This window comes from Theropithecus gelada, chromosome 1 (genome assembly GCF_003255815.1).
Source record: "Theropithecus gelada isolate Dixy chromosome 1, Tgel_1.0, whole genome shotgun sequence".
Classification (NCBI taxonomy): domain Eukaryota; kingdom Metazoa; phylum Chordata; class Mammalia; order Primates; family Cercopithecidae; genus Theropithecus; species Theropithecus gelada.
This window is the reverse complement of record NC_037668.1, coordinates 50,574,764-50,601,543: the sequence shown is the minus strand read 5'-3', so window position 1 is coordinate 50,601,543 and position 26,780 is coordinate 50,574,764. Positions and strand designations below refer to the sequence as shown.

The 26,780-nt window shown below is 44.3% G+C and overlaps 2 protein-coding genes across 5 annotated transcripts in view; one reads left to right on the top strand and one right to left on the bottom strand.

The window, feature by feature from the left end:
- LUZP1 (leucine zipper protein 1) overlaps positions 1–10,898 on the top strand; it is a 96,447-nt gene extending 85,549 nt beyond the window's left edge. For both annotated transcript variants that reach the window (XM_025380490.1, XM_025380481.1), the window contains 2 exons: positions 1,425–4,615; positions 6,788–10,898. In XM_025380490.1, the coding sequence (XP_025236275.1) occupies positions 1,544–4,615; positions 6,788–6,946 (3,231 nt within the window). In that variant the 5' untranslated portion in view covers positions 1,425–1,543 and the 3' untranslated portion in view covers positions 6,947–10,898. The remainder of the gene's footprint in view (positions 1–1,424; positions 4,616–6,787) is intronic.
- Positions 10,899–12,731: 1,833 nt separating this feature from the next.
- KDM1A (lysine demethylase 1A) overlaps positions 12,732–26,780 on the bottom strand; it is a 66,675-nt gene continuing 52,626 nt past the window's right edge. For all 3 annotated transcript variants that reach the window (XM_025380506.1, XM_025380516.1, XM_025380526.1), the window contains 9 exons: positions 25,288–25,422; positions 24,461–24,534; positions 23,248–23,359; positions 19,001–19,133; positions 17,177–17,364; positions 16,690–16,804; positions 14,786–14,913; positions 13,995–14,141; positions 12,732–13,231 (listed from right to left, as the gene is read on the bottom strand). In XM_025380506.1, the coding sequence (XP_025236291.1) occupies positions 13,046–13,231; positions 13,995–14,141; positions 14,786–14,913; positions 16,690–16,804; positions 17,177–17,364; positions 19,001–19,133; positions 23,248–23,359; positions 24,461–24,534; positions 25,288–25,422 (1,218 nt within the window). In that variant the 3' untranslated portion in view covers positions 12,732–13,045. The remainder of the gene's footprint in view (positions 13,232–13,994; positions 14,142–14,785; positions 14,914–16,689; positions 16,805–17,176; positions 17,365–19,000; positions 19,134–23,247; positions 23,360–24,460; positions 24,535–25,287; positions 25,423–26,780) is intronic.

The window sequence follows — 26,780 nt, the reverse complement described above, 5'->3', positions numbered from 1 at the left end:
TGAACTCTGAATTCAAGTGAGAGCAGGTCTAAGATGACAAATTCTCTAGGGATAATCCTCCTTTAACTCCTAATGGAGCCCAGGTCCTGTTATCTCCCTGTATCAGGGAGGTGACTTTTTTCACTAGTTATCCTGAAGCTGTAGTTCTCCAATAGTCCTTGCTTTAGATTGGGGACTGAAGTCTCATTTTCAACTTACCACCTCTATTGGGCCCAGACTCTTGTCTCTTATACCTGCATGATTGTTAGAACCCAGACTCCTTGGTTCTGGAGATCAGCAAGACACTAATAAGGACAGCTCAGTGGTAGTTTAAACTTACTATTCTTTTTCATTTAGTCTTCTTTTCTTCTGGTTTTAGCTGGAATGTCACTTACTTTCTGTGTGATCAACTATACATTTTAAGTGATTGTTACATTTTATTCAGTATTTTTAGCTGTTTTATAGTATTAGAGGTTTTCCAGTCTATCTGGTTTGCCATAGTGGTGGAAGTGGAAGTCTGTTGTCTGCCTTTTAATTTCGTAGGACTTATTGTTTATGAAGGCTGTTTAAAATACCTTTATTAATCCATTCTCCTGTTTTAAAAATGAGAAAATTGCATAAAAAAACTAAACCTTCCCCTTTCTCTCTTTCCTTGGGGTATTATTATATGTTTGGTATATATCCCTAGTGAAATGGCTTTCAAAGAAACAAACCAGTCTTCATATCAACCTTAACATCTGGGACATTTGTCTTACAGTGCCAAAGGATACATTTTGTAGAAGCTGCCTGTTGCCTGGGTCGGGCCAACTCACACCTGAATTCCACTTACAAATACACTTTTGGGAGAAGAGATGTTGAAAACGGGCGTGGAGAGTTTGCTTTAGTATATTGTGAAGCTCACCATTTATAGCAAGGCAGATGGGTTAATTTGTATCACTTTTAAGTCACAATAGCTCATAAGAGATAATCTTTTTTTTTTTTTTTTAAATAATCTTAGGTTTGTTTATTGCTTTGTTACCAAGATCTTCCACATATTATCTCAGAACAACACTGGGGAGAAATATGGTAGACATCATTATGCCCATTTTACCACTAAGTAAAACTGAGGCTCAGTTTACATTGTTAATGACTCTCCTGAGATTATGCAGGTTGCAGGTGGTAATGATGTTACCATACCCTGCCATGAGAATTGAGGCTTCTTATACGTCTTTTTGCCATGCTGCCACTGGTGACATTCTTTATTAGGGCGAAACGAGGTATCAACTCAATATCGGCCATAAAGAACCAGTGTTTTCTTGCAGGTTTATTTGTCATTCATTCAACGAGTTTGAGCCCCTCCTATGATCCAGGCACCAGGAACAGATAGGAGCTCTTTTCTATAACTGGGAGCTAACATGCAGGTTTTACATTTGCTGACTGACGTGCTTTCTACTTTGCTTCCATAGATTGATGATGGTCTCCAGCTGTCAAAGAAGATTGTGGTTGCCAAGAGAAAGGTAACCATTTCTCATCCCCTTGAGTGGAGTTGGATGCCTCTAGGAGTCCACATTGGCTGGCAGTAGACATGGCCGAATTTACAAGCTACAAGGAGACGGCCTCCAGCCGCCACTTGCGATTTAAGCTACAGAGCCTAAGCCGCCGCCTTGATGAGTTGGAGGAAGCCACAAAAAACCTCCAGAAAGCAGAGGATGAGCTCCTGGATCTCCAGGACAAGGTGATTCAGGCAGAAGGTAGCAACTCCAGCATGTTGGCGGAGATTGAAGTGCTGCGCCAGCGGGTGCTGAGAATTGAAGGCAAAGACGAGGAGATTAAGAGAGCAGAGGATCTGTGTCGTCTGATGAAGGAGAAACTTGAAGAGGAAGAAAACCTCACCCGGGAGCTGAAATCTGAGATTGAGCGGCTTCAGAAACGAATGGCTGAATTAGAGAAGCTGGAAGAGGCCTTCAGCAGGAGTAAGAATGACTGTACCCAGCTGTGTTTGAGCCTGAATGAGGAGAGAAATCTGACCAAGAAAATCTCCTCTGAGCTAGAAATGCTCAGAGTCAAAGTGAAAGAACTAGAATCTTCTGAGGACCGCTTGGATAAAACTGAGCAGAGTTTAGCGTCAGAGTTAGAAAAGCTGAAATCATTAACTCTGAGCTTTGTAAGTGAGAGAAAATACTTGAATGAAAAGGAGAAAGAAAATGAGAAATTGATAAAAGAACTCACTCAAAAACTAGAGCAGAACAAAAAAATGAACCGAGATTATACAAGGAATGCTTCTAATCTGGAAAGAAATGACCTTCGGATTGAGGATGGCATCTCTTCTACACTGCCGTCCAAAGAATCAAGAAGGAAGGGTGCTCTGGACTACCTAAAGCAGGTAGAGAATGAAACAAGAAACAAATCAGAAAATGAAAAGAACCGCAATCAGGAAGACAACAAAGTCAAAGACCTTAACCAGGAGATTGAGAAACTTAAAACACAAATCAAACACTTTGAATCGTTGGAAGAAGAGCTTAAGAAAATGAAAGCCAAAAATAATGACCTTCAGGATAATTACCTAAGTGAGCAAAATAAAAACAAATTATTAGCCAGCCAACTGGAGGAGATAAAGCTACAAATCAAGAAACAGAAAGAGTTAGAAAATGGGGAGGTAGAAGGGGAAGATGCTTTCCTGTCCAGCAAAGGCAGACATGAGAGGACTAAGTTTAGAGGCCACGGAAGTGAGGCTCCTGCGTCCAGGCACACAGCACGGGAACTGTCTCCTCAGCATAAGCGGGAACGACTCCGGAACAGGGAGTTTGCTCTCAACAATGAAAACTGTTCTCTGAGCAACAGGCAGGTTTCTTCTCCCAGTTTCGTCAACAGGAGGGCAGCAAAAGCTTCTCACATGGGGGCGAGTACAGACAGTGGAACTCAGGAGACAAAGAAAACTGAAGACCGATTTGCACCCGGATCCTCCCAGAGCGAAGGGAAGAAGTCTAGGGAGCAGCCCTCAGTGCTGAGTCGCTACCCCCCCGCTGCTCAGGAGCACAGTAAAGCGTGGAAGGGGACTCCCAAGCCTGGCACCGAGAGCGGACTGAAGGGAAAAGTGGAGAAGACAACACGAACGTTTAGTGACACCACCCACGGATCTGTTCCCAGTGACACATTGGGTAGAGCTGACAAGGCTTCTGACACCTCCTCTGAGTCTGTCTTTGGCAAGAGGGGACATGTGCCTGGCAATGGAAGTCAAGTAACTCACGCTGCAAACTCTGGCTGTTCTAAGGCCATTGGAACTCTGGCCTCATCTCGAAGATCCTCCTCAGAAGGGTTCTCTAAAGGCAAAAAGGCTGCCAATGGCCTTGAGGCCAATACCAGTTCCTCAAATTCCAAGGCTCCTGTTTTATCAAAGTATCCTTATAGCTCTAGAAGCCAAGAGAACATCCTTCAGGGATTTTCAACCTCACATAGAGAAGGGGTTGATCAACCTGCAGCAGTTGTGATGGAAGACAGCAGTCAGCATGAAGCCTTGAGGTGTCGAGTCATCAAATCCAGTGGCAGAGAGAAGCCAGACTCAGATGATGACTTGGACATAGCATCTCTTGTTACTGCCAAGTTGGTAAATACAACCATCACTCCAGAGCCCGAGCCCAAACCACAGCCTAACTCTAGAGAAAAGGCCAAAGCCCGAGGGGTACCTAGAACCTCCCTGTTTGAGAATGATAAAGATGCTGGAATAGAGAATGAATCTGTGAAATCTGTCAGAGCCTCCACCAATGCCATGGAGCTCCCAGATACCAATGGTGCTGGGGTAAAAAGCCAAAGGCCCTTTAGCCCCAGAGAGGCGTTGCGGTCTAGAGCCATCATCAAACCTGTTATTGTTGATAAGGATGTGAAAAAAATCATGGGAGGATCTGGAACAGAGACTACGTTGGAGAAACAGAAACCTGTCTCCAAACCAGGGCCAAACAAAGTGACAAGTAGCATTACTATCTATCCCTCTGACAGCAGCAGCCCCAGAGCTGCTCTGGGTGAGGCCCTGAGGGAGAGGCACACATCCACCAGCAATATCCAGGTGGGGCCGGCAGAGCTCACATCATTTAGCAACCATGTCAGCTCCCCTTTTGAGCTCTCCATTCACAAACATGACATCACCCTGCAGCTTGCAGAAGCGGAGAGAATGGCAGATGGGCCCCTGAAGAACAGGCCAGAAACAGTGGTCTCTCGGAGCAGCATTATAATCAAGCCATCGGATCCTGTGGAGAGGAATAGCCATGCACCTCCAGCGGAGACAATCAGGTGGAAAAGCCATAGTGCCCCTTCAGAAGTGGGCTCCTCAGACGCCAGACATGTTACTGTGCGGAATGCCTGGAAGAGTAGGCGAGACTTGAAATCTTTAGAAGACCCCCCAACTCGAATAGGTAAAAACATGGAATCTGCCAATACCAATTCCTACACCCAGAGGTCTTCCACAGACTTCTCAGAACTTGAACAGCCCAGGGCCTACCTTTTTGAGCAGGGCACTCGAAGGGTAGGACCAAGTTCAGGGGATACCCCTGAGCCCTCCTCCAGAAGGACCCAAAGTAGCCTCACTGTGTCAGAGGTGCTTACCCGTCGGAATCGGGTAGGAGACACCATCACTGTCGCAGCCTGGAACCACTCAGCAGGCATGGTGAGTTCCAGCCTCTCTGCCCTCTCTCTTTTCTCTCTCCCTTTTCCTTCTTTGCCTTTTCCTTTTTCCCCTCTCCTCTGGCCTGTGTGACCCAGGATCCTGAGAACTGAGTAGAACTGGGTTCCTTAAAGAACTGTTGAAAAATCAGGTGGGTTTGACCTTTCTCCTAAAGAAGGTTTTTAGCAGCATGACTTTTCAAAATCCTTTTTCCAATTTGTTGTCTTCATTTTGCTCTCACATATGAAGGTGACACAAAAAGGAAATATGTCTTCTCTTCGCTTGGTTTGCCAGAGCAGCTAAAGGAGCTCCCTGTAGGACCTCAGAGCAGCACGAAAAGCACAAGAAGCAGCTATAGCTGCTGGGGAGCTCTGAGCGACTGTAGGAGGCCTGGTGCCCTTTCTGTAGAGCACAGCGATGGGGAGCCAGGTCAGCAAGTTCTCGGCTGCCTCAGTTAGCAGATCTTCACAGGCTGCTGGCCTCTCAGGAATGAGGAGAGCCGGGGCTTACACTGGGCCTATTTTAGATAAGCTTATACCCAATTCCAAATGACACTTTCTTTTGACACCCCCAGACAGGTGTCTGTCTCATATCATCAGTCTGAGGGCAGGGCTGGTTCAGTATGGCTCATTACAGCTTTGATAAATCCAGAACCACCTGCCTTATGTGAGTGTGAGGGTCAGAGTGTCAGAACAGCATCTGGAGAAGCCCTTGGGAGTGTCTTTTCAGTAAGAAACCCGTGATGATGAAAAACTCTTTGGACCTGGACACAGTGCTCCCTTCTTTTACAAAAAGCAGATGACTATTAACTTGAAAAGCCTGTGACTCTTTACAGGGTACTTAACACTGGACAAAAGTACTTCACTACCCACTGTGTCATTCAGTCCCTTGAATATCTGCCTGGGGGCAGATACTATCCCCATTTTTCAGATATAGAAGCTAAGGGTCAGAAACACAAAATATCTTACCCAAGGTTACCCAGCTTAATTACTGGAAGAGCTAAGACTTGAATCCAAGATTCCTGTCTCTAAATCCAATGCTCTTTCTACTCTGCTAACCTTTCTCACTCATGCCTATGTTATTCTTTGATCTGCATTTGCTTGGGAGAACCAAGGAGAACATTAAAAAGATAGAATTCTGGCCAGGCATGGTGGCTTACACCTGTAATCTCAGCACTTTGGGAGGCCGAGGTGGGCAGATCACAAGGTTAGGCGTTCAAGGCTAGCCTGGCCAATATAGTGATACCCCATCTCTACTAAAAATACAAAATTAGCCAGGTGTGGTGGCACATGCCTGTAATCCCAGCTACTCAGGAGGCTGAGGCAGGAGAATTACTTGAACCCGGGAGTGGCTGAGGCAGGAGAATTACTTGAACCCGGGAGGTGGAGGTTGCAGTGAGCCGAGATCGCGCCATTGCACTCCAGCCTGGGCAACAAGAGCGAAACGACGTCTCAAAAACAAACAAAAGAAACCAGGTGTGGTGGTGTGTGCTTGTAATCCAAGCTACTTGGGAGGCTGAGGCAGGAGAATCGCTTGAACCGGGAGGCAGAGGTTGCAGTGAACTGAGACTGTGCCACTGCACTCCAGCCCGGGAGACAGTGCGAGACGTCATCTCAAAAAAAAAGGTAGAATTCTAGGAATAGGGAGAAAGACAGCTATTTGGGCCCCAGAAGCTTTGGACATTTAAGAGGAGAGATAAAGGATGAGAGACGGGCATGTGAGCTTTCTGGTAGTTTGTATGTGGGAAGGAGGAAGAGAGCTGTCCGGACCTCTCTTCAGCTCCCCACCAAGGATGTGAATGGGTCTCATCCCCAGAATCATGCAGCCTGCATGCATGTGCAGAACTCAGACTGCTGGCCCCTCCTCAGGGGTACCAGTCCCATGCACCTATTCCAGGCTCTGTCCTCTGTAAGGCTCCTGTTCTGTTGTGAGCCTCCTCCTAGCCTACCCTGATGGTTCCTAGCAGCTTGGAGTTCCCGGTCTACCCGATTTCCAAGGAACTTACATATTGGCCCGTACTCAGGCAAAAGCATATCTTTGCAGTTAACTTATGGCCTGTCTGGGCTATATCTGCCTCTGCTAGGTTGGAAGGGACCCATTGTGGTAGCAGGTGAAGGTGTCTTGTTCCTCACTTTACTGATCTCCACAGTGCACGTTTATTATCTATTGGCACAGGAGGAAGAAGGGGAAGACTGTACACTCAGTGTCTACAGGCAACTGCACAACTCCCTGGATCCGTCTGAACTGCCTGGGAAACAGGGGCTGCCAGAGCCTGGGCGAGTACGGGCCGAGGAACAATTACGGCCAACCAGGCCCTGTGCTGAGGAGAACTGAACCCGCTGGGTGTCTGCTGTCTGCCCTCTGCTCCTGCTTCTTAGCTCTCTCCACTGTCCTGCCCCATGAAGGATCCAAGGCCAGTTAACCAGGCAAGACACAAGCCTTGGCTGGGAAACTGTGGTAGAGCTGGGCTGTGGCTCAGGTAATTTTTGCCGTTTGGCCAGAGGGAATCAGAGACTACAAGCTGGACAGTCACCCAGGCCCAACCTTCCCCAATGCACGAGTCCTCTCTCTCTCCTTGTCCCTGTCAACCAAGTAGTTGGACCATTCTGGCCCCCAAACGGGGGAAGATAAAGTCCCCACCACACCACAGGAGTCAAAAGTTCTTCTCGGCTCCTTGGTGGGTTGTTTCTGGATCCTAAGACAGCCCCTGTCTGTGTGGTTAATGTTGTGATTTCTCAGTCTCACTATATCCACTTCATTCCTCATTTGCCCAGTGGGCTCAAGTACCCCGTAAGATTTACCAGCCATCAGCTCCATCTAGGGGGCTTTCATTTCTTTCTCCCTGGAGGTCTTTTCCGCAGCCTTTTAAAGCAGAAAGGGGTCTGTGTTGCCTCTGAAGGATTGAGACTACCCTTTAGGTTGAAGTTTGACCTGGCCCCTGGCTGACCAGTCTCCTGGAAGCAGAGCATGCAGATACCCACGCGGATACCCATTGGAATGACATCATCGCTCCCCAACCCCAGCTCTCTCTGCTCACCTTTCAAAGGCACCTGGAGGTGCAAGCCTCATGCATCTTCTTTCGCGAGCACCAGTAATGCTGCTGGCATCGCCTGCTCTCTCTTCATTGTTTCCACCTTGGGAAAATCCCTAGGCTAAGCTGGGCCTGACCCAGCATCCTCTGCCTTCTAGGAAGTGCCCAGCACGGGGGAAAGCAGACCCGAAGTGACTCACCTTTAGTCACTCCACAAGCAATAGCTCCATGAGAGGCATGGACTATGAGACTACTCCCTCCTGTTCCTCCTCCTCCGTCCCCCATGGAGGAGGCATCGCACTTTACCAAGCTGATGCATTCCTACAGAAGTGGGCCCTGGATTTCTGCAAGCCGACTATCATGATGACTTCGTTGGAGGAGAGGTGATACGTACATACCCATTGAGGGCCTCAGGTTTATGTAGTTCAAAATGCAGCAAACCTTTCAGAAAGCCACGTAAATAAATTGGTTAGGTTCCTTATACCAGTCATATGGGGAAGTTTAAAAGAATTGTATATTCTTGGCACTGCTTTTTCTTTAGCATTCTTTCAATTCAAAGAAGGGATCCTCTTTCAAAGGCTACCTTTATGAAGCAGACACTATTGCCCTCAGAATGAGACAACATTAAACTAGCAGTCTGGTAAGCTGTATTTGTTTCCCCATGGCTTTACTTCCTTGCTGTGTGACCTTGGGTGAGTCATTGCCGCCTTGGAGCCTCAGTTTCCCTGTCTGTAAAATGAGTTCTTTGAAATGGATGATCTCTAAGGGCACCAAATCTGGTATTCTGAGGTTCTCCTGTTTTCACCATCTGTAATAGTATGGGATGATTTACCTGTTCTCAGGTAAATAGTATAATAGTATGGGATGATTTTTGCTTTTGGAAGGTATCATCCATGTGGGTTCTTCCCCCCTGCCCTCAATTGTTTTTCTGGGCCTTGTTTTTTAGTTTCCTCATGTTTCCTTTAGTTTCCTCAGAGAAGCTCCCTGGGCCTGTTTCCCAGTCTGCAAAGTGAAGGGATTAGATCGGATGGTCTCTGAGGCTCTTTGTGGCATCAGCCTTGTCCAGTGCCACACAGTATCTCCTGGCTTTCTAGGAGTCTAGATGTTATGGAAAGTACCCAAGTCTGTGTATCTCCTATTCCTGTGCATCTCCTATGAATCTCCTGGCAAGAGGAAGACTCAAGATTTCCTCCAGAGGAATTGGTCTTCCCTGCCTTCACTCAGCATGGGAATCAGTGTTCATCCTGCCCTTGTCTGCATCAGATTTGGCAGTGAGGAGGCTTGGGGAGCACCTACCTTACTTTCAGGGACAGGAATCTATTGCTCATACTTGTTTCCTGGAGTTGTCAATCTAAAGGCATTGTCATGTGGCCTGCCTTTCCTCTCCACATCCCCACCTCTAATGCTCAATATGCTATTTCCAGGATCTCTTCCTGCTGCTTCTCCTGGCTCACTGGCCAGAAACTAGCTCACTCAAGGCTGCCGTCCCTCACTTGCGGGCTCCCTGCTATTCTCCTTCACTGGTTGGCAACCTTGAGAGTTCAAAGGAAATCAACCTCCGTGGTGGTCAACTGAAGGTATAGGAAACTAAGTCTGTGGCTCTTCTCTGCTGATGGAAACAGAAGGGCGCCAAGCCATGCTTAAAAAGATCTCACCAATAATTCTTGTGTTTGGGTGTTGGAGCCCTGGATTCTGGTGCTATATAGCTCCTGGTGCCAAAGTCTGGATCTTTCCACATTTCAGCAGCACCAACATCTGCTGCTACTCAAAATGTCCTGTGGAAGAGGGACAGCTGTGAAGCCCTTTTGCTGGGGCTGTCATCTTGAAATCTGAGTGCAATAGGATTTGATTGTAACAGTTATTTCAGGATATTTTGTTTCTTTAATCTGCACACTTTCTAGATAGATTTTATTTTTAAATGTCCTCAGCATTGCAGAAAATAACGTAGTAATAGCAAGTAAAAGCTGGAGGCTCAGTTTCTCTGGGCTTCAAATGGCTGGCAAGGCTGGCTCTCAAATCCCAAAGTTGGGAGGCATGTTTCTGGAAAGCAACTGAGGTGTAACTGTTTGGACCCAGGCCTCATCGTCAGGGGTCCTGGAGGAAGCCTCCAAGTAGAGGGGAGACCTGTAGTTGGATAGTTGTTTAATCAAGCCAAATAGTCTCACTACCCCCAGTCAGCAAACCCACTTTTACGACAAGTTTCTTCCATAGCTTGGCTCTTAAATTTTACTGGCAGGTGTATGGTTGTTGGAGGGTTCCTAGTGAGTTGGGGGACCTGGCAATAGAGCTGCTTGGTTGGAGGGAGTGGAGCTGGCTTAGTACCAGCAGCTGATCTCTTCCACCTGCTGCTGTTTTTTGCCACTCTGACACGAAACCAGAGAAAGCTGGAGGTGGATAAATAAGCGGTGGTGGTTTTTTTGCTTTTGGGTGGCAATGAAAGAGTCACAGTGTGGGTTAAAGGGATCTGCAGTGGGGCCAAGGATGCCACCTCACCCTCAGCTGCAGGCAAGCTTGCACATAAATAACCCCCTCTCGTTGGAGTGTTCGGGATGTGGGGGGGCGCTATAGTGTTCTTGGACTTGTCGTCCTGGGGCAGTTTTAGTTCTTTATATTTAGTGGGTCAGTGCCAAGTGCTACCACTTCCCAATAAAGGAACGGGGATCCAGAGGCTGGGTCCCTGGCTACCTTGTTAGGAGGTTTTGTTATTTCTCTGACAAGACTGCTTTGGAAAGAGCTGCTTTTAGGGATTATGTTTTGAATACCCCGAGTGGGGAACAGGGTTCTCCTCAAAACCTCACAACCAAGATCATAGGAGAAAGGGGCCCTATTTTCCTGCTGCTTCCCAGCTCAGAACATACTGAATGGAATGTATTTTTAAGAGAATAAAGTCTATTTTTTTGTATTTTAAAGATTGAGAGGGCTAAGAAGGTAGCCCTCAAATAAACTGTTATTGCATTATAGGCCCCTTTGTTGGGGGCAGTCTGTTGGTCCACACCTACTTGCTCAGGCAGGTGCTCTGGTCTCACCCCTGCCCCTTGGAGTCTAGGTGCAGCAGCTTCTACATTCCTGCTCCAAGCATGGGACCAAGGAGGCCGGAACCTGTCGCTGGAAACCAGGGCAAAGCAGTGGCTCAGGGCTCCTTGGGTGCATGTGTATCGTTGGAGCTGCCTGTCTGCATGTATCCTCTGGCGCGAATGCTCTCTGTTGGCTCTGCAGTACAATATGTAACCAATAAAGCTCCCTCGTTTCCATATATACTCTGTGCAAGTCTGTGATGCGAGTGTTAATGTCATCTCTGTGTATCTGTCTTCTATGCATTGATGCAGCTCTAGTATATTTCATTGTATGATGCTTAAAACTGGGCCGGGCGCGGTGGCTCAAGCCTGTAATCCCAGCACTTTGGGAGGCCGAGACGGGCGGATCACGAGGTCAGGAGATCGAGACCATCCTGGCTAACAGGGTGAAACCCCGTCTCTACTAAAAATACAAGAAAATTAGCCGGGCGAGGTGGTGGGCGCCTGTAGTCCCAGCTACTCGGGAGGCGGAGGCAGGAGAATGGCGTGAACCCGGGGGGGCGGAGCTTGCAGTGAGCCGAGATCGCGCCACTGCACTCCAGCCTGGGGCACAGAGCAAGACTCCGTCTCAAAAAAAAAAAAAAAAAAAAAAACTGGGTATTTTACCTAACCAATTACTGATACTGCAAGGACTGGAAACATTAACTGAGGCTTAGAAAAGGACATGCGTAGGACCCACATAACTAGAGGAGTTATAATCAGCAGCTATTTCTTTGCAACATTTAATTTTCAGGCTTGCCCATTGTTGCCAGATAGAGTCATCTCTCTCTCAAGCTGCCTATGCCATCTGTTTAAAAAACAAAAACTCTTAAGAGACCTACCCCGGATTAGATACCCTAGCTAATCCCCGTGAAGTAACAATGTTGATTGCAGAACTCAGATTCAGACGCAGGTGTATGCCGAGGTCCATGCACTGTGCACTGTGCACAGCCCTCACCTTTTCATCAGTTCCGCCACTTGCCCTGATCCTGGTGTGCAGATTCTTTCCATACTGTCACGAATTCTTAAGACTAGGCGGGGAAAAAGCCTTCTCTGTTTTCATCTTCCCATCAGACCAACAATATACATTATGTCCCTTAACTCATACTAAGAATAAAACCACATTTAAGGGGCATTACTTGGATTTGTAGTAACTGAGTTTATCTGTCAGGAGCCCCTGGTAAGGAACCAGCATGTAACATGTTTTTATCTTATATGGGCAAAAGGGACTTTGCCGGTAAGGATTCTGGGATGAGGGAGATCATCCTAGATGATCCAGGTGGGCCTTAAATGTAGTCGCAGGTATATCCTTTTAAGAGGGAGACAAAGATTTGACTACAGGAGAAGGCAATGTGATGATGGAGGCAGAGATTGGAGTTAGGTGCTCTGCGGATGGAGGTAGGAGCCACAAGCCTTCCCACCCCTAGAAGCTGAAAAGAGCAAGGAAATGAACTGATCCTCCCCACTCTGAGAGCCTCCATAATGAATGCAGCCCTGCAGACCCATTTTAGACTTTAAAAAAAAAAAAAATCTACAGTTGTGGATGCTTAAAGAGCCACTAAGTTTGTGGCAATTTGTTAAACCAGCTGTTACCTAAGCCCTTGCTCTTACGTAGTGTGCTTCCCAAAATGTACACCAACAGCTTTCGTAGAATTGGGAAGTTTTAGCATGTACCCATGGAGGGAATCAGGAATAAAGGCAGACTCGTCTCCCAAAGGCTCAAACTTTGTTTCACTCTTGTGTTTTATCTTGAAAGTTCATCCAGAGTTTCCTAATACCTATGTTCTTGGCACACCACCACACCCCTCCCCAGTGGGGAAGTCTAGTCCCACTGACTAGGAAATCCACTGCTTCTACAGGACCGCCCCCCACCTTATCTTCTGACCTGATCAAACCATTTTTCTCTTTTATATAAACATCTTCCTTATTTAAACATGGAGAAAACATATATTACTATTGTCATAGGATAAACTTGGCATTTCCAAAGGAGTAACGCCCCCATCTTGTATGTAACTCCAACCCAAAGGAACAGAAGGGCCAATTTTATATGAAGTTTTATTCTCAAAATATATTTAAAAAAACAAAAAACGAGACTAAGATGTTACTTCACAGCACTTGCCTCACAGTCTTTATGAAGAACACAATTCCAAACTAATAGACAAGTTCCTCCCTGTGCTCTAGGTCATTCAAAGGAGGGAAGCTCCCTTGTCAAATCAGGAGCTCCAGCAGCCGATCAGGAGCCCAGGTGCCAGGGTGGACTTTCTCAGTGGGATCTAGTATTGCTAGAAGAGCCTTGCTAATACGGCAGAAACAGGCACATGGGCCTCTTCTCTTAGAATGTTATCTGTCTCACATGCTTGGGGACTGCTGTGCAGGAACACCTGGCGTGGCCTGGCGAGGCAGCGTATACATGGCCCCCAAAAACTGGTCTGCAATTCTTCCTGCTTCTCGCAGCCCACTCAGCAGAGCACCATGCACTGTGGCTGGGTAGTTACGGATTGTATGTTCTCCCGCAAAGAAGAGTCGTGGAATCGGCTGTTTTAGGGGAAAAAGAAAATTGGCAGGCTGTACATACACCTTTACTCTTGTACTTAAATTACTAAATTCCTGTTGACCTTGTAAAGGCTGACCCCCCAATTACTATTCATCATTCTCTCTGAGTCTCCCTTATCAGTAGGCATTTTCCAAGAATTGACAAGGAGAAATGAGACAATAAAACTCCACCTAGCCTCGGTCCTAAAGTGATGCTTAACGTGTTCTCATCAGTTTAGATACCCAATTCTAGAGCGTCCTTCCCTCAGCACCTTCTGGGAGGGAGCCTCACTACCCTGAAGCACAGGACATTTGGTGATCAGGGACACTTCAGCCTTGCAGCTCAGAGCAGGTCTGGGCTATGACACTGAGGAATTCTTACTGCTCTTGGAGTGGGGTCTGGCATAAGGGTCTAGATAAGGACCCAGGGTTATTTCTCAGGAATGCCCTGGAAGCCCCTAGTAATTGCGACCTTGCAGCAATCCTGTGAGCCATTACAAAATGGAAGTGCAATTAAAAATGGTTTTGTTTTTTAGGGGGAAAACCTGAATAAGGAAAAATGTTATTTGACTTATACTCTGGACTCCTCCATTCTGAATGCAGGCTGCCTAGATTTACAAAACCAAATGATGAGAAATCAGAAATAGTGCCATCCTTTTAACTCTGTGCTTGGTTATCTGAAAGGTCCGAAGATAGAATGACTAAAATCTGAAAAAAAAATCAGGGCCTCTTCCCAAATAAGCCCAGATAGTTTGCCAGTTCTCACCTGTGGGGCACCTGGAATCGAGGGGCCCGGAGTGATGGGCTGAGCCATTAAATCATAGTCATTTCCAGATGATCCTGCAGCAACATAGGAATAAGAGCCCCGGGCCCAGGGATCAGCTCGCCAACGAGACACCACAGTTTCCTTGGGCTAAAAGAAAAACCAGGAGCAAAAGTCATTATGATATACCAAGGACAAATCAATCCTTGAAAGGTGGAAAAGCAGTGGTGGGTGGAGATGTAAGTGAGAGAAAGAAGGGCAACAGATGTGAGAGCCAGTGATCAAGTGATGAATGCTCTGCTTTAAAATAGACGTGGACAAAAGGACTTCAGACAGGAAGGATGCCTCCATGTTGCCTTCCTGTCTATGAATCCAGAGATCTACACAGGGTTCGGCCTTTATTCTCTTTTATAAATTCACAATATGCTTCCCTTCAAAGGAATCCTAAGGGGTTAAAGTATTTCAAAGAACAGGAAAAAGTACCAAGAGGTTCTCTGAAAACTTCCCAGAGATACTCACTGGAGTTTGGCCATTTTGTCTAAAATGTCGGGTATGGTGTGACTCTAAAGCCAGAGGAGAAATGTAGCTAACAGCCTTCAGATTCCCCAGCTCTTGTTCTGGGGGGCTTTTCTGAACCCCATGCTTAGGCCATGAACTCCAAACATTAATATTCATGTAAAGGCACACACCTCAATTCTAGCTTAAACTGTCCTGACCAAGAACATGCTGCAAATACATTAAACCTTGGTTGAGTTTGAAGCCTAGATCCCTGCTTACCTCACCTATCTACTTACCTGGGGTACTGCACTGCTACCAAAAATCCCTTTGAGAATGGCCAGGCATCGGCCAACAATCACATCGTCACTTATGTTTTCCATGATACCAGCAGCTTCTCCTGCCACTAGTGCCAACAGTATTGGAGCTGGGGAAACAGAAAGGATAATTCTAGGGTTTTCCTACAGACTTTCCTCAAAAACGTCCTTATCAGGCCCCACCTTATTCCTGGTGCTCTGAAATCTGATGACAAGACACATACAGCAGCACCACTGAAATGCAAAGAGACAAATTATGTTTCCGAAACAGCCTATGGAACTATTGTCGCCAGAAACCAGCCACTAGGAGCTGGCAGACTAGAGAGTGAAGTAAGATTCACAGGCACCTCACTGCTTCTAACTTGACAAAATACAGCAGAGTTCCAAAGATACAATTTCAGATCTTGCTAATAAAAGGGAATTATTAAGCATCCCTTTACTTTGGCACAGAATTCTTAACCTTGACTACCTTAGATAGCTCCATGACAATGGCTACATCCCTTTCAGCCATCCCAGGCCCCTCCAAGCCCAGGACTGTCTTCAGTCACCCATCTGGTGAATAGTTATGCAACAGACATAGGTGGTAGGCACACTACTAGAAGAGGGGGATAAAAAAAGCTATAAACTATATACTCCAATAGAGCAACAGGTGCAAAATTGCACAGATAATTATTAACTGTGATAAAAGCTATGAAGAAAAAGTAGGCTATAGGGAAAAGCATACGGGGGTAAATTTAATTTACATTTGGTGCAGTGGAGATGTGTGTGTCCTGGAAGTCTTTGAAATACTGACGTTTATGTCAAAACCTGAATGCTGAATAAGACAGGCTGTGAAGGAAGTGGGGTCGAGGGGGTGGGGGGAGAAGCAGCCCCCCAGGCCTAGACCACAGTACATGTAGAGGCTCTGAAGCAGAAAACAGCATGGTGTCTTCCAGGATGTGAGAACAGCCAAATGTGCCTGGAACCTGGGGATGGACAAGGAAGTAGAGATGAGTTAGATAATGAAGAACCTTAGCATGGGCCAAGATAAGGAGTTTGAACATTTTCTTTCAGCAGTAGAAAGTTGCTAAAAGAAGCAGGAATAGCAGTAGTAGCTATTGGTAACCGTCCAGGCAATAGGTAAGAATGGCTTGGACTGGGAGGTAGGCAATAGAAAAAAGTAAATAGGTTTGCAAGACATTATAAGGCTGGCACTGACAGGACTTGACAGCCTGGATGGGGAAAAGACACGCTGCTGCTGTCAGAAAGCAATGTGCTCAGGGAGCCAAGTTCCCCCTCTGTGAAGTTAGAGGCGCTGGGGTGTGAAAGACCATTCACCACTGGGCAATGAGGAGTAATGGAAAGAACTGGGGATGGGGGGCAAGCCAGTTAGCTGATGTGTCTGCAGTGACAAGGCCAATGTCTTCTTTTTACAGCCTTTTCTGGGAATGAGGTGGTGTACAAATATACTTTAAGTCTACATAGAGTTAAGTCCAATTACAGAAGAAAATAACTGAACAGGAGGTAGGAATTTCTTAAATACATTTTAAGGGAAGCAAGTAAAGAATGGGCGCAAGTCAGTCTGAGAATGAGGAACACAAGCTTCCCCTGGTAGGAAGCCTCCCTGGGCCTGTCCCTCCAGTCTGAGTGGACCTCCAGTAACCTGGGCGTTCAGCCCGTCATGCCACCTACTGCCCTGTTCTAAGGCTGCTTCCCCGCTTACTGTATCCTAAGTTGGGAGCTCCTCGAAGGCAGGTATTTTTACACCCCAGTACCTAGAAGATATTTCAGGAATTGTTTGTTAATAAAGAGAGAAATTAAGGCATACATATTGAGAAAATCCCAAATATTTCAAATTCTATATTCCTGTAAGGATATGGAAAAGATTAAAATTAGAAGGCATTTACCTTTATAGAGGTTCCAGAAGAGGAAGAGCTCACCCCTGCTGGCAGTCGTGCTGCCAACATGCCCGAACAAATTGACACTTGGATCCCAGAACACCCGGTCAAAACACAACACCACCTACCGTAAGAAAGAAGCACATGAGCTAGTGACGGGCCGGATAATACTGGCTTCAACAGACTTCCTTGAAGTCTCTTCTAATCTGCTTTCAAAATAAGCCCAGAAATTCTTATTATTTAGGATGACATTTACGATCCTTTTTTTATAGGTTTGAGTTTGTGAAATGACCCCATAAGAGTAAGTCCGTATGAACAGACACTTGATGATAGACTTAGACACTGAAGAGAATCAACTGACATGCCTCAGCCCTGATGTCACAATTGAGAGCATAGCCAAATGCCCAAAAACGCAAGGCCCCTCCTCACCAAGTAAATGATTAAGACTGCTATTTGTACATTAGATCTGTAGACGGAAGTGTCTAAGGCAAGCTACCTTGTTAAGGTTGCCAAATCCCATCCTTTGGACTGCAGATGTTTTCCACTCAGGGAGAGGTGGCACAAACTGAACAGCTGGTGGCTGCTGCTTCAGCACACCCAGGGGAAGGGTACAGAGAACTGCATCGCATTTATAAATAAAGGTTTGACTCGTGGAGCGGGTATTCACAGCTATCACTTCACATCCTGCAGAGGTTGGGTGGGAGAAGACTAGTGGTGATGAATATGGCACTGATAAGGACACTGAACGTTTAGTGTACAACAGATGGACATCCATCTTTCAATTCTCATTTTTCTATTTTCATTACCTTCATGTTTCACATAAGAAAACTGAGGTAGAGGTGAAATAACACATCTAAGGCCACACAGGTAATAAGTGCCAGGATTCAAACCCTCGTAGTCAACTTCAGAATCCTTGATTGTCATCCCCACACTACCCTCCCGATACACTGGTGATCTAGACTAATGAAAGGACCTTACCATTTACTCAAGTTAAGTACATTTAGACCAAAAATAAAGAGTAAAATGTTCATCCCAACAGAACCAATGTCTTCTGACTGTGGTTAGTTGCTCACTATCAACCAACAGAAGAATGCTACAAGAAGGCTGTGATGCAGATCTGGGGGATGCAGCCTAACACTGCGGAGCGTGCTATGCTTGAGAATGTAGAGTCATCCTCAGCTTGTCAGAGTATGAATGAGCTGAAAGCTGACCTCAGAGAGGGTACTGAAATTATGTTAACATCATTTTCCTCATTTATTTTTTAATGAATGTCTGTTTATATACTATATATACTTTGAGATATAATATATGTATCTCAAATATGAAAGCTCAGTACATGCTCATTTTCTGTGGCTGCAGAACTAGAGAAAACGGCACAACATCTATTCTCACTGTTCTCCGTCTGCCTGCAAAAGGCTCAAGGCTGCAGATCTTCTCAGCACTGTCAACTAGAAGCTGCCTCTGATGGGAAAATTAAATGGAAAACTGTTTCACTGATTGTTAGAAACAACCAAAACATCTGTGGTGATCTCAGGATGTTTTGTGATCTCAGGTAACTCTAAGGAAATGGGCAGCGCGGGGTAAGATTGATGGCTATGTCTCCATTTCTCATGCCTACACAGTCACACATGGGTTCTCGGAGTGGGAGATGACTATCTTGAGGAGTTCAAAATGCAACAGTTGCCTGCACTTTACATTAAATGTAGTCTGAAACCAGCAATAATAATGAGTATTGAGCCTATCCCCATAGCAAGCACAGGGAAACTCTCTCTGAAGAAGTCAACTTATTAGCAGGACTGCTCCAGAACTAGGAACCAAACGTAAGCGAATTAGCCCAGCTGAATAGAAAAGGCCAAAATGAATCCAAAGAACAAAATGCAGATGGTGAAATAAAAGGGGTGGGTCCTACTGGAGCCCAGGTGCCAAAATTCTGGTATTTATGAATATACGTAACAAAATTAGATCCAAACTCACTGGCTCACCAAAATGGAAAACTTCTTGAGCACTGACATAGTGCTCAAAGGAAATGCTCACTGGGGCATTGCAGATTTCAGATTTTCAGATTAGGGATGCTCAACCAGTAATATCCAACTAGCTCAAATTGGAAACTCTAAAACTTGCTTCAGTTTCCCAGTTTATAAAATGATAAGGTTAGAACCAAAGACTCTATAGGCTCGATTGTCTGTAAATGCCAGTTTTTACCTATGGTGTCATAGTTTAAACACTCTATGAGGAAATGTACCTGATAGTTCATACCTAACAAAAGATCAGTCCTGTTTCAGGAGAGTTCTCTCTTACCTTTTGTAAAGCAGTGACATACCTGAAGCCGTATAGCGAACCTGTCGCACTGCTGTATTCAGTTTAATGTCTAGGCCTTCTGCTAAAGCCACAGGCACACATGAGTAGCCATTCCTTACTGTCAGGTGGCTGCCAGTGAACTCAAAGTCATCATCCTAAAGAGGAGAGAAAAGAACATATTTCCAACCTTTTCTTAATCTGGGTCATTTGCACCTAGTTCTGTACAACAATGAAAACACAAGCTTCTGGAAACAGTCAATATTTTAAGGCAAACTAAAGAACAAATCACTCAGTATTTAGTTACAGTTATCAAAGGAAACTGAAGAAAGAAGAGAAAACACCAAAATGTCCCTAAATCTTTGGGCAGTGAGATTAGGGAAGTTTCTTTCTTCCCTGGATTTTTTTTTTTTCCCCCCCGATACAGAGTCTTGCTTTGCCATCCAGGCTAGAGTGCAGTGGCATGATCTTGGCTCACTGCAACCTCAGACTCGTGGGTTCAAGTGATTCTCTTGCCGCAGCTTCCCAAGTAGTTGCTGGGATTACAGGCATGCGCCACCACACCCAGCTAGTTTTTGTATTTTTAGTAAAGACAGGATTTCACCAAGTTGGCTAGGCTGGTCTCAAACTCCTGACCCACCCACCTCAGCCTCCTAAAGTGCTGGGATTACAGGCATGAGCCACCACGCTTGGCCTTCCCTGGATAGTTTTTATCATCCCAGTCCAATACCACTAAGTCCGGATCTTCTATGGTGGTTAGGGTAGGGAGGTGGTAGGGGGAATGATAATCTAGGAAATCCAGATGATTAAACATCACGTGTATTTATCTGGCTTTTGAATACATTACAGACTTGAAGGATATCAGGGTCACAGTCCTGATTACATTTTCTTTTACCTGAGAGCAAAATCCGTTTTTATGCTTTAAATTTACAGGTTTTAAGTTGAGGAAGATTTCCAAAACCAAGTCAGTCAAACTAGATGTAGGTAATCTAGGATCATAAAGAGTGGCCCAAGACAGTCCACACAGTAAAAAAAAGTCAGGATTTGACCTGGTTTAAAGATCCCCAAAATGATCTTACTTCTCTGAATTTACTGAAAATTTTTCTGTATAACATTTTTTTTTTGTAAGCTAGTAAGGATTTCTAATTTCATGAAATTCTTGGGGAAATTAGATCAAAATGCTGGGCTGGCAGCAACACTCTAGTTGAAATCACTCATTTAAAATTTTATACTATTACAAATAGACACAATATTGAAACATCAAATGATAAATCAATGAATAGAAGGGCCTAATTTAGTATTTACATGAAAAATCATAAAGGAACGGTAGTTCTGCAAGACTTTAACAAGTTCAACTCTTCAAACACTAAAAATATCAGATTATTTATAAAGATTAAGAAGTCAAAATAATTTTTTTTTTTTCGAGACGGAGTTTTTCTCTTGTTGCTCAGGCTGGAGTACAATGGCACGATCTTGGCTCACTGCAACCTCCGTCTTCCGGGTTCAAGCAATTCTCCTGCCTCAGTCTCCCAAGTAGCTGGGACTACAGGCATGTGCCACCACGCCAGGCTAATTTTGTATTTTTAGTAGAGATGGGGTTTCACCATGTTGGCCAGGCTGGTCTCGAACTCAGGTGATCCGCCCGCCTTGGCCTCCCAAAGTGCTGGGATTACAGGCATGAGCCACCACGCCCGGCCTGTCAAAATAATTTTTACTAGGAAAATGTACAATGTAAATTAAAATATATAAGTAAAAATTTAATAATTTACTTCCATACTGGTTTTTTCCTTTTTTTTTTTTTTGAGATGGAGTCTTGCTCTGTCGCCCAGGCTGGAGTGCAATGGCGTGATCTCCACTTACTGCAGCCTCTACCTCCTGGGTTCAAGCAATTCTCATGCCTCAGCCTCCCAAGTAGCTGGGATTACAGGTGACTGCCACCACGCCTGGCTAATTTTTGTATTTTTAGTAGAGACAGGGCCAGGCTGGTCTTGAACTCCTGACCTCAATTGATCCACCCGCCTTGGCCTCCCAAAGTGTTGGGTTTAAAAAGGTGTGAGCCACCATACCCAGCCTATACTGCTTTAGTCTGGTCAAAGTCTCAGATTTAGAGATTGGTTCAAGAAGCCCTGTGATTTCTCACTTGAAGAATAAATCACACTGAAATTTAAGAAAAGATGGTATAGCCCTGCCCACTGAGAACTATAAAACATCACTGACGTAAATGAAAGAAAACCATTTTTGGAGAAGTAGACTGTATTTAAGGATAAGAACACTCAATATTGTTAAGATGGCAATTCACCCTAAATTGATCTAGAAATTTAATGCACTCCTCATCAAAATCCCAGAAAGTGATTTTTGTAGAAATTGACAAGTTGAACTGTTATGAAAATACGTACCTTAAAATAGCCAAAACAATAAAAAATGAACAAAGTTGGAGAACTTACAAGACAGTATGATAGTGGCATATGGATAGACATATAAATTAACAGAAAAGACAACCTTAAATACTCATGCTTACATGCCAATTAATTTTCAACAAAGGCGCCAAGAGAAATGAAGAAAAGGATGGTGCTGGAATAATAATTACATAACTATATAGAAAAACATGAACCCTTCACTTACTTTTCCTTATACACAAAAATTAACTCAAAGTGGAATATAGACCTAAACATAAGAGCTAAACCCATACAATTTCTGCAAGAGAACACAGGATAAAATCTTTGTACCTCAGGTAAGACAAAGATTTTTTCAGGATACAAAAAGAACATAGTTTAAAAGAAAAAGTTTATAAATAGGAATGGGAGTCCAAGACTGGAAGATTACTTTAGCCCAGGAGGTCAAGGCTGCAAGGGAGCCATGATCACACCACTCCAGCCTGGGCAACAAAGCAAGACCTTGTCTCAAAAAAAAAAAAAAAACAACAACTTTTACTCTGAGACAGATTTACAAAATTAAAGACAAGCCACAGATGAGAAGGAAATAGGGCTGGGCGCGGTGGCTCAAGCCTGTAATCCCAGCACTTTGGGAGGCCGAGACGGGCGGATCACGAGGTCAGGAGATCGAGACCATCCTAGCTAACACGGTGAAACCCCGTCTCTACTAAAAAATACAAAAAGCTAGCCGGGCGAGGTGGCGGGCGCCTGTAGTCCCAGCTACTCGGAAGGCTGAGGCAGGAGAATGGCATAAACCCGGGAGACGGAGCTTGCAGTGAGCCGAGATCCGGCCACTGCACTCCAGTCCGGGCAACAGAGTGAGACTCCGTCTCAAAAAAAAAAAAAGAGAAGGAAATAAATACTTGCAAAACATAAATCTGACAAAGGACTTCTGCCTAGAATTTAAAGAACATAATAAACTTCAAACTCATCAACAAGCAGACGATCAGACTTTTTTAATAGGCAAAAGATCTGAGCAGACATTTACTCAAAGATGACACATGAATGGCTCATAAGCTCAGGAAGAGATGCTCTCCATCACTAGTCATCAGAGAAATGTAAGTACTACTATACCTATTAGAATGGCTGACATTTTTAAAACTGGCATTACTAAGATTGGTGAGGATTTGGAGAAAATGGAATTTTCATACACTGCTGGTAGGAAGGCAATTTCGAAAATATTTTGGAAGTTGATTTATAAAGTTAAAAATCCACTTTCCATAGTACCCAGCAATTCCATTCATAGTTACTCAAGAGAAAGACATGAACATTGTTAAGCAGCTTCGTTCATTAGAAGTCAAAACAGGGAAACAACCCAAAAGCCCATTCAGGCGCCAGTGAAAGGATAAGCGACCTGGGGTGCATCCACACAATGGAATTCTACTAAATAATAAAAAGGCAAACAACTGATACAGGCAAAAAAGATGAATCTCAAAAACTTCATGCACATCTCAAAAACTATACTAAGTGAAATACATCACACACAAAAAGCTATGTACTTTATGATTCACTTCATACGAAACTGTAGAATAAACAAAATTACAGTGATAAAGCAAATCAGTGGTTGTCCAGGGCCAGGAGCCAGAGCACAGGGGATTAACTACAAAGGAGCAGGAGAAAACATTTCAGGATGATGGGAATGTTCTATATCCTGATTGTGTGGGGGCTTATGACTGAAATCTGGCAAATCAATAAACTGTTCACTTAAAATAGGTGAATTTCACTGTATTTAAATGATGTCTCTTACTAAAGCTGTTTAAAAACACACATACAAAATTAACTGTTTCTCTTACAATCTCTCTCAAAGACATGTGCAACAAAAAAAATAAGGGAAACTTACCTGATCCCAGTGCTTAAGGGAGAGAGTTGAGAGAGGTGTGGCATTAGCAAATTCGAGATTTGCAAAATGCCAATCAAGTATTTGTCTGTCTCTTGATGAGAGATATACATCACTGCAAAAGAACAAAGGAGTACAGGATTATTAAAAGATATCACTAGTTCTCTCAGTGTGATGTAGGTGATCTCAATAACTGTGGCGGAATCTAAGCCAAGGCTGTGCCTTATATGAAGAAATTACAAATCAAAAAGTAGCATCTTATCCGTCTTATTAACCTCTTTATCTCTGATGTCTAGAGCAGTGCCAAGCTCACTACGCAAAGCAAATTACCTGTAGGCCTCATTTGTCTGGGGAAAAAAAAAAAAGAATTCTTCATATGAAATTACCTTATATCATAAAAGCTTATTAGTTGTAAAAAAAAAAAAAAAAGTCTTATATTTTACACGCAGCATAGACGCTAGAGAAAGGATGGGCAGGCTGGACGCGGTGGCACATGCCTGTAATCCCAGCACTTTGGGAGGTCGAGGCAGGTGGATCACCTAAGGTCAGGAGTTTGAGACCAGCCTGGCCAACAGGTGAAACGCCATCTAAAAATACAAAAATTAGCCGGGCATGATGGCGGCACCTGTAATCCCAGCTACTCAGGAGGCTGAGGCAAGAGAATCGCTTGAACCTAGGAGGTGAAGGTTGCAGTGAGCCGAGATCACATCACTGCACTCCAGCCTGGGCGACAAGAGCGAGACTCCATCTCAAAAAAAGAAAGGATGGGCAGCATCCTTGAATACAGAACAAAACAGATTTACGTGGAGGCTGGATGCAAGTGAAAACATTTCACCAGCATTCACTGTCAAAAACCCAGTGGAAATAAAGTATAATACCCACCTAGTTCCCAAAATTATGGAAGTATAAAGCAACCGCACCTTCTACCCCCTCAAAAAAGATAATTTCCATCTATTGCATCTTTATCCAAATATCAGATCTTATGGAGAAAGGCTCTCTCTTTAGAAACAATCTGTTTAGGTATCTAGGACACATTAAAATATAGAAGCAGGGGATTTAGAAACCTCACAAGTAGTCACATATTAATTTATTTAACAATTTAAACCACTCACTGAACATAAATAAAGGCTCACTATGATTTACAATTTTCCTTCTAAATCAAACTGAAAGAACAGTAAAAGCTATCCCTCTGAACTTTTGTGTTTGTTTTCCTTACCTTGGGGGATTCGCTTCCAATTCTTGAAGTTTTTCTTCTAGCTTTCCTTGTGTTTCGGCTAATTCATCATACTCCTGATAAAAATTAAGTGAATCTGAGTTATCCTGAAGGGTCAGATATCTACCTAGTTTCTTTACACCACAAAGTATAAGGTCTGGATCATATTTCCTCTTCGGATCACGTATAGGAAGTGTGGCTCAATTTTAGGCTGGGGTTAGATAGAGCTCAGAGATTTTTGTTTTTGGAGACAAGTTACAATTGGGGGCCTGGAATATTAGGGGGAGGCAGGGCGCACACAGGAGAAAATAATAGAAGAAATATATTAGTGTGCTACAAAGTGGGGATGAAAAATCATAGCAAGTACCATTTCATAAGCATGCCATGTCCCTGGCACTGGGTAAGCATTTTATACATAATTGTATTTAAGCTTCACAATTACCCTACAAGGTAGGTGTTAAGACCATGTTACAGATGAGGCAATTAAGGAGTCCAAGGTCACATGGCTCGAGACTCCAAGTTAGGGATTTGACAGTTTGACCCCAAATGACTCTGAAGTCCATGTTTAATACTCTTACTCTAAACTGTTACGGCTAAACTGAGATTTAAGATAAAATGATGAGATTATTAAGACAGGATAAGAATTCTGCAGGACAAGCAGGTCTTAAACCAAACTAACCCATTAAATCCCCATGGCTCACTATGTACCAAATCGTCTTCATTGCACTGAAGGCACTTGTGATTGGCTAGTAGCTCTCTTTTCCAAAATTCCCCTGTGCTATTTCTTAGGATTCCAAGTAAAACCAGTTAAGCCTGTATGTATACCACACCTTGCATAGGGCGGTCAGATCCCTGTGTTTGCTTTTCACTAAGAACTCAGCAGTGATATCTCTGGGCGGCTTTACTTCAGATGCTTCTTTGTATTGCTGATGGAGTTCTTTAATTTTCTCTTTCAAATTTACCATCTAAGAAGGAAAAGCACAAATTTACCACTCCAGATAGTAATGTAGTTTATGTCTGTATCACATGTACCCTTTTTTGGCTCCTCAAAACTGCTATCACAAAAAAACAGGGCTACAGTGCAAGGTCCTTAGAATTCTTAAATACTTGTTCTAACCTACATCATTCCATCTGGGAAACAGGAAAGAAATCTTATAGGGCTTGACATAAAGGTACCACAACTCTATCTGCTAAGATCAGTGCTGCCTTCTAAAATGAATGAGAAGGATGAGGAGTGTCCCATTAATTTAAATAAACAAAAAACCCAGTATTGAAATAAATTTAATACCCACAAAAAAGAAAATATCGCTATTGTAACTTGAACTGATTTTCTGAAACAAATTGTCATAATGTGTTTTTTTTTTTTTTTTTTGAGACGGAGTCTCGCTCTGTTGCCCAGGCTGGAGTGCAGTGGCGTGATCTTGGCTCATTGCAAGCTCCACCTCCCGGGTTCATGCCATTCTCCTGCCTCAGCCTCCCGAATAGCTGGGACTACAGGCGCCCGCCACCACGCCCATCTAATTTTTTGTATTTTTAGTGGAGATGGGGTTTCACCATGTTAGCCAGAATGGTCTCAATCTCCTGACCTTGTGATCTGCCTGCCTCAGCCTCCCAAAGTGCTGGGATTACAGGCGTGAGCCACTGCGCCTGGTCCTATAATGTGTTTTTTAAATATGTAAAAGGTCAAATAACTTTTTTTTTTTTTCTAAGAGACGGAGTCTTGTTCTATCACCCAGGCTGGAGTGCAGTGGCACAATCTCAGCTCACTGCAACCTCTGCCTCCACGGATCAAATGATTCTCATGCCTCAGCCTCCCGAGTAACTGGGATTACAGGTGTGTGCTACCATGCCCAGCTAATTTTTTGTATTTTGGTAGAGAAGGGGTTTCACCATTTGGCCAGGCTGGTCTCGAGCTCCTGACCTCAAGTGATCCACCTGCCTCAGCCTCTCAAAGTGTTGGGATTATAGGCATGAGCCACTGTGCCTGGCCAAAGAATCTTAAGGAACCATTCTTAATGTTAGCTTTTTTCAGGTTTCTGATGATACTACACAGGCCAAGAGTGACAAAGCCTGAGACTGGGCACCCTATAGGTATCCTGCCACTTGGCAGTTCTTAAGTCACTCTTCTCTTTTCATCCTTACCACAATCCATGAAGACTGTGAGCTGGAGACCTCTTCATCAGACCGGATGAAGAAATGAGGCACAGTGAGAGTGAGGCAAGAGTCCAGTCACAGGCACACCCAGAGTATGCACTATAAAGGCCCCCTCCAGGGGCTATTTTCTCCCTAAGCTCATGTGACCTTTGCAGCTGGCAGGGTAAGG